The sequence below is a fragment of the Pteronotus mesoamericanus genome, unplaced genomic scaffold (genome assembly GCF_021234165.1).
Source record: "Pteronotus mesoamericanus isolate MK-2021 breed Mesoamerican mustached bat unplaced genomic scaffold, CSHL_Meso_final contig_221, whole genome shotgun sequence".
In the NCBI taxonomy this organism is placed as follows: Eukaryota; Metazoa; Chordata; class Mammalia; order Chiroptera; family Mormoopidae; genus Pteronotus; species Pteronotus mesoamericanus.
In genome coordinates, this window is record NW_026555092.1 from 821435 (window position 1) to 828741 (window position 7307).

The following is a 7307-nucleotide window of genomic DNA, read 5'->3' on the forward strand; positions in this document are numbered from 1 at the left end:
TCAAGTCTCCACCCATGGAAGAGTCCCGCCGGTCCCTCTGGTCACGGATGGCCTTTCTGTAGAAGGGGCGGTTGTGTCGGGAGTATACATGGTTAGGGGCATTTTTGATGGGACAATTCTCTCCCGTCTCTACTAGGGACAATATCCCACAAATGCCCCTCTGCTCCCAGGGACCAATTGGATCAAGACTTTGAGGTGTTTGCCTCATCTCTTCTCACTGGAGTTGCCCATTTTTTTGATGAACATGAGAGGGTTGGGTTTGGTGGGAAGCCAGGGGCAGGGTCTGAATGGGCAGTGGGACATCTCCTGATGAGGATGTCATAGGATGTGTTTTCTTTTCCAGAACCTTGAAGATGAAGGGCCTCCTCATTCTGGCTTGCTTCCTGGTTTGTAGTAAGTGCTGGAGCCATGCCCTTTGAACTTGTGACCTTCTACCCTCTAGGAACAATAGGATAGTGGAAAGGAGACTAGTCTTCGAGGCAAGTAGAACTTAAGTTGGAATCCGGGCTCTGCACTTACTGTGTGGATATCAGCAAAAGCCTTGGCCTCTCCCAGCCTCTGTTTCCTCATTTGTGACGTACCACCGGCGCGGCCGCGGCAGGGTTCGAGGTGATGCGTCAAGCTTGGCTTTACGGAAAGCAGGTGGTATTGAGATAAAGCAGGAGGCAGATTTTTCTTTCGTTTGATGCTAAATAAAATAAAGCCAAAACAAAAACAAAATAAAAAACAATCACCTTATAGAAACATTCCATCCCAGGATTCCTGGTCACTCTCTGCTCAGGCCTGTTCAGGTTTCCCTAGCGCCCTGCTTGGCCCCGAGCGGCCACCTCCCAGCTGGAGGCAACCATGGGGGTCTGTCTCGAGGCCTCCCCAGCAGCCCCTGACAGGCTGTCCTGCACTTGCACGTCCCCAGGCTCCGGGAGACCCCAGGAGGAGCAGGAGGCCTGGAGCCCCTGGCTCGCTGTGTGCCGCGGAGCAAGCTGCCTTTCCCCTCTAGGCCTCAGTTTCCCAGTCTGCAAGATGAGGGGGCTGACCTCATGACCTCTGAGGGCCCGCCCCGCTCAAAGCGCCATACGCTCTAAATTGTGAGTGGGAATAGGGGGAGGGGCCCGGTTAGGAGATGCAGGAGAGTCCATCCGTGGGCTTCATACAGATGCCATATCAATTATTCCTCATGTTCCCTGGTCACTTGGTAGGCATCTGTCACTGCGCTCAAAATTTACAATACATCCTTTATCTTATTTTAACCCTTATGGCAATTCTAAGAGCTAGGTATACATTTTAGGAAACAAAGGAAACAGAGGCTCTGAGAGATTAGGGACCCACAGAATATCAGACTGTGAATTAGCGGCAGGGGTGCCATTTGAACTCAGGCTTACTCATTCTCTAAGTCCAAACTTGTAACCACTTCCCTGTGCTGTTTGGCCTCACCTTCTTTGTGCCTCTCCCACTAATGCGGAGGATTTAAAGAGAGACGTCTGGCCCCTCCCAGCCCCAGGGTAGGGGAGAGGGCAGGAGCCTGCTGGGAGAGCGGGCCTGAAGCGGGCCTGGGCTTCATCTGGGAATGTGGGCCGTCTTTCAGGTGTGCCTGCTGTCCTGGGAGGCCTGCTAGAGCTGAAGTCAATGATCGAGCGGGTGACGGGAAAGAACGCCCTGATCGAGTACGGCTCCTACGGCTGTTACTGTGGCTTGGGCGGTCACGGGAAACCCAGGGATCGTACCGATTGGTGAGCTGAGTATCATGACTGCCCTTATGCTCCAGGCTCTGCACCCACATTATCTACTCTAACTCCATGAATATTAAAGCCCCATTTTGTAGATAAGAACACTGAGTCTTGGAGAGGTTAACTGGCTTGCCCAGGATACATCTAGTAACTCTCCAAATCTCAGTGGCCTAATGTATCAGATGACCCATTGCGACATAACAAATTATCCTAAAATGTAAGGGCTTAAAGTGACAATGACCACTGATTCTGCTAAGACTGCCATTTGCCCAGGGCTTGGTGGGATGGCTCCAACCAGCTTCAGCTTGGGCACCTTGACTGAGGCTGGATGACACAGGTGGCTCACTCTGGTAGCTGGCACATTGTCGCTGTCTGCTGGCTGGGGGCTCAGGTGAGGCTGGGGACTGGGGGCCTCCGTTGCTCTCACCCAGGCCTCTCCAACATCGTTTACATTGTCTCATGGCATGATGACTCTCTGGCTCCAAGAGGGTATCCCAAGGCTGCAAGATGAGAGTATAGCATTTTTATGATTAGGCCTCAGAAGTATCATGGCAGTCCTTCCAGTAAACTCTAGGTTAAGGCAGTCACAGTAGGTTTAAGAGGGAGGGGACCTAGCTTCTACATCTTGATTGGGGAGTGTCCAAGTTCCAGGACATGTGAGATGAAAGAGATTGTTTTTTGGAAAATGCAATCTGCTGGGTTAACAGTTCTGAAACCGTGGGACATGTATGATGGAAACGGCAATTAAGCAAATGGATGGCAGATGTCTGGAGCCCAGTTTCTCACTGCTGGAGTGGCAGTTTGCAGACAGGCAAGGACAGGAACCTGGAACGCTCTGTGTGGCAGTGGATTTGAGTTGGAGACTTCAGTGCGAACTCCCTTGTAGCTTAATCTAGAGGCAGATGGTTATATATGGAAATATGTATTCATATGTGTATCCATGGAGTTATTAATAGTATAGACACACATATATATTTTTTACTTGGCCAGCTGAGAGGACCTAAAAGTAACTACCCCTCAGCCACAATAAGCAACACCTAGTGCCTAGATCTGGTTTCTAATATCATTCTCCAAGGAGCCAAGGGTCCTTGGAGCAATGGCTGATGCTAGGAGTAGGGCAGGAAATACAGGAGATGAGCCTGGAGCTTCTTACAGCGTAGAAAGGAAGAGCGTGTTCAAACCAGACAAAACAAACCCCAAGCAGACCCCACATGGATAGTGAGATGTCAGAGAGCATAGGAACCGACTGAAAGAACTCCCAATGGCCAAAGCTGGAATGATTTGAGCAAAAAATATCAACATATAACCATAGTCTCAACATGACAAAAACATCTGAGAAATCCCAGTAGTAGTGCATCCTGCAAAATACCTGACCGGTGCTCCTCAGAACTGTCAAGGTCATTAAAACCTTGGGAAGTGTGGGGTGCGGCCACAGCCAAGAGGAGCCTAAAGATATTTGACAACTAAATGTCATGCATGGTCCTGGATGGTGTCCTGGAAGAGAAAAGAGGACAGTAGGTAAAAACTAAGGAGATCTAAATCAGCTGTGAACTTTTTGCAATAAGGAATCGATAATGATATTTTATTATTTAGTAATTAGTTAAATTATTTAGTTAATATTGGTTTGTTAATTTTAACACAGGCATATTAATGTGAGATGTTAATAATAGGAGAAACTGGATCTGGGGTGAATAGGAACACTCTGTACCATGTTCTCAGCTTTTCTGTAAATCAAAAAAACTTTTTTTTTAATGCATCCTGCTACACCTGGCATACTGGAAGTTTATTTTTTGGTCTTATATCAGTTCAATCAAACATGTTGGTTCTGGGACCCAGGTTCCTTCCATCTTGTGGTTCTGCGCTCCCCTATGGCCTCCAAGTTCTTGGCTGGATCATCTTCATCCAGCTGAGAGATGGAGAAAGAGAGAAAGTGGAGGGTAATGTATGATGCTTTTATGGGTAGGCCTGGAAGTGGTGTACATCACGTTTGCCCACATTCTCCTGGCTGGAACCTAGTCACGTGACCACATGTACCTGTAAGGGAGGCTGGGAGATGTAGTCTTATCATACGCTTAGGAAGACGAAGCAGGCTAATGAGCTGCTTGCCAAGGGTAGGCAGCCCTAGAGGAAGGGCATATTATTCGATTCTTTCTCTGCCAGACCACACCCACCAGTGTGGCCTCTGCTTACGTGACACGTCCCTTCCATTTAGGATCTAAGTGTCTTGCACTGACAGGTGCTGCTGGGCGCATGACAACTGCTATGGGCTGCTGCAGAAGAAAGGCTGCAACACCTGGATGCAGTATTACAAATACAGATTCTCACGGGGCATGGCCGTCTGTGGTAAGGCTGGGGCTTCCCATTCAGGCCACTGGAAGAGCCTGGGTCTCCGCTGACTCTGAGTTTAGCTGCCCCTAGGTGTCAGTCAGCCTATGTCTTGGCAGGCAGAGCTGGGGGCAGAAATATTGCGCCTGTATCTGACCTCACAGAGTGAGTATTCAGTAGGTGCCAAATGTTTTGCACGCTTCCTTTTCCTTGCTCCCTGAAAAATACCGTGCGAGTGGGTTTAGTCTCCCCATTTTACAGATGAGGAAACTGGAACTCAAAGGCTTGCCAGCACACACAGCTGGAGTTGGGATTCAAGGTCCGGTCCATCTGAGCTCAAAGCTAAGTGTGGGCATGGTGTCTCTATGAGAACGGGGGTTCCTCCAGAGCAGGGGCAGTCCCTCCTCAGACTGAGTGCGCCCTCAGGGCAGGAAGCAGACTAAAATTCGGCTGAGCCTAGAAGAAGTCCTGACTCAAGCAGGCCTGGGAGTCAAGGTCGGTAGAGCGTAGCTTCTGTTCCTCATTCTGCGTTTGGCGTCCTGTTTGCAGAGCCCGGGCCCCGCTGCCAGGTGCAGCTCTGCGACTGTGACCGGAAGCTCGTCTACTGCCTGAAGAAAAACCTGAGGAGCTACAACCCTAATTACAGACACTTTCTCAGAATCTTCTGCACCTACTGACCCTCAGTGAGCTCCGCCCAGACCATGACTTTTGCCCTCTTCCCCTACAACATGGAGCTGACCAGCTCTGCTGGGCTCCCAAGACAGGCTCCCAGGTCTTGCCCCTCATTTTTTCCTTGATGGCCCACTGGGCTTGGAGGAGCCCCCACAGTCACCCTTCACTCTCCACAGAATCCCCAGAAATTGACTCCGGTCGTAGGACTCGACAAGGTCAAGGTTCCTGTCCTCCACTTGTGAGGTCAGTCCTTCAGGGGCCTAGAACTCCCTCCTAACTCCAGGCCAGTCATCCTCGCCTCTAAAGACAGAGCTCCGTCTCCAGGAGGAAGATTTCGCTGGGATGCATTTATTTTTCAGTTTCTGCCACACCCTCTAGAGAATGTTGTTCAATAAAAAGCAAAATTGACTCCATAAATCTGACACGTAGTTATTAAACAAAATGTCTCCTCAAGAGTAATACAAACCACACAGGCATTTTCCTCTGCTCTGGGGGGTTTCCTGCGCCTTTTTCTCTGCCTCTGGGCCACTAAACCCAAAGTTAGCCACCCCCTCTGAGATAGAAGGCACAGATTAGTAAATAGAAGGTTTTCTGAGACAAGTGTCAAGCCTTCTTTGGGGCTCATCTCCTTAAATCTTGGGGGTCCTCTGGGGCCAAACGTTGGGTCTCATTCCTCCTTGAGGGGGTGGGGAGAATATAACTGACGTTTATACCAGCTGAGGATTCCAGGCCAGAGAGGGCCATGTTCAAGCCCCAGTGTGGCTTCTCCAGCTGGGCGAGCCCAGCCCACTTGGGAGCCTCTCTGACATTGTCTTTTAAAAAAGAGAAACTGTCACGTTACTTGCCATGTAAATTGGGAAACTTGAAGCCACCTGAATGCTGATGCTGCTGAGGTCCTGGGATTTCACAGAGCAGAACATTTTTTAAAATAGATCTCACGCTATGAGGTTTATTTTTACCAAGTAAGGACATTAAAAAACCCAACTCATCTAGTCATTCATAAGAATACCAAGACAGCAGGAAGAAAGGACATATTTTAAAACAAAGGAGAGTCCTATCCAAGAACAGACCTTTGGCTTTCTTCCACTGACTAATCCCAGAATAACCACATGATAAATGGGACCTATGTTTAAAAACCTCCAATGTTAACCATTTTCAAAATAAAATTTCATTTTTTTAATTATGCTGAATGCACTGGCATTTTAAAAAAGTTTGATGTGGACGCGTGTCTATATTTGACGATGTAACACGGAATGGAGTTCAGATGTCCAGTTTGCTCATAAAATTTCTTTGAGCCAAGCCATTTCCCAAATCCGTTTCTAACCAGGTATGTGGAGGAAATGGGGACCTTCACTCTTAATGCCGTTTCTCCTCGATTACAATATTCTGGCTCATGGGGAAGAGACGCAGCCCAGGTGTGTCCCTTCCCTCCAGGGTCAGGGGCAGGCAAGGTGGTGCCTCGTTGGTAAGTTCTGCAGGAAGGGCCTGTTCATAGGCCCTTCTCCCTGGGGCATCCCAGCTCAGAGACCCAATATTCAGACAGGTGCTGACAGGCAATTGTGGACGAGGGATGCTGTGACGTTATGAAAGCAGCACTACAAGCTGACATGGGTTTGACCTGGAAGGGTCCATAGAGAATGTTCATTCATCTGCCAGGACATGGAGGTCCAGAGAGGCTAGGAGACTTTCCCAAAGTCACACAGCACATTGACAAACAGATGGATGGTTCTAAACCCTGGGCTCTGACCCCTTTCCCACTCTCTTCAGCTCCAGCCCACTGAGAAAGAAAATGGAACATGGAATGGTTCAGCGACTCAGCCATGTTGGGGTTTCTCAGAAGGATGCCCTGGCTTCTACCCGAGAGCCAGCTCCTCCATTTCTTCTCTGACCTAACTGTATCCTGGGATTCCAGAGTCTGTCCTTGGGTGGTTAGCCTGGCTAGGGCCCTGAGCTTCATCTTCAGTGGAGGGGACCCCACTGAGGCCGTCTATGCCTGCTGCCCAGATCCACCCTCACAGCTGTGAACAGCTCTGGAGGAAATGATCGAAGCCACGTGATTGCCGAAACTTGGGAAGAGGGGCCTCCTTGACTCTTTCATTTGACTATGTCTTGGCTGGCAAGAGAACCATCAGGAGGCTCATCTCACCCAAAATTGCGTGGCCGACCTTTCAGGGCAGATACTGAGATGTAAAGACCAGACCAGACCATAAATGCCTCCCTGGGTAGAGCTTTATACAAAAGTAGGTAGGCAGCGCAGATAGAGACGCTGAACAGACTGGCCGCTTTAGAAACGCGGCTGCTCACTGGCATTTGAGACTTGTCCTTCCAGAGGGCCTCCTTAGCGTCTCTCGCTGGAGACTAGGAGGCAGTGAGAGGCTGAAGGGGTCCTAGGCTGTCCTCGGGGCTCCCACAGTCCCAGTTTGCCCTGCCACTTGGGCTGCAAGACCTCAGGCAGCCGCGCCAGCACACACACACAAAAATAGCCTCGCACAGACTTTTACTGGCTCCCACAATCACGGGAGTCAAATTACTTTAAAAAAAAAAATCCCCTATTTTACACATAGATATCCCCTAGTACAGCAGTTT

The 7307-nt window shown here is 49.5% G+C and overlaps 1 protein-coding gene across 1 annotated transcript; it reads left to right on the forward strand.

Moving 5' to 3' along the window:
- The first annotated feature begins 353 nt into the window (after positions 1–353).
- On the forward strand, positions 354–4726 carry PLA2G5 (phospholipase A2 group V). Its single transcript, XM_054572187.1, has 4 exons — positions 354–393; positions 1583–1727; positions 3961–4067; positions 4599–4726. The coding sequence occupies exons 1-4, from the start codon at positions 354–356 to the stop codon at positions 4724–4726; spliced, it is 420 nt and encodes a 139-aa protein (XP_054428162.1).
- Positions 4727–7307: the final 2581 nt, after the last annotated feature.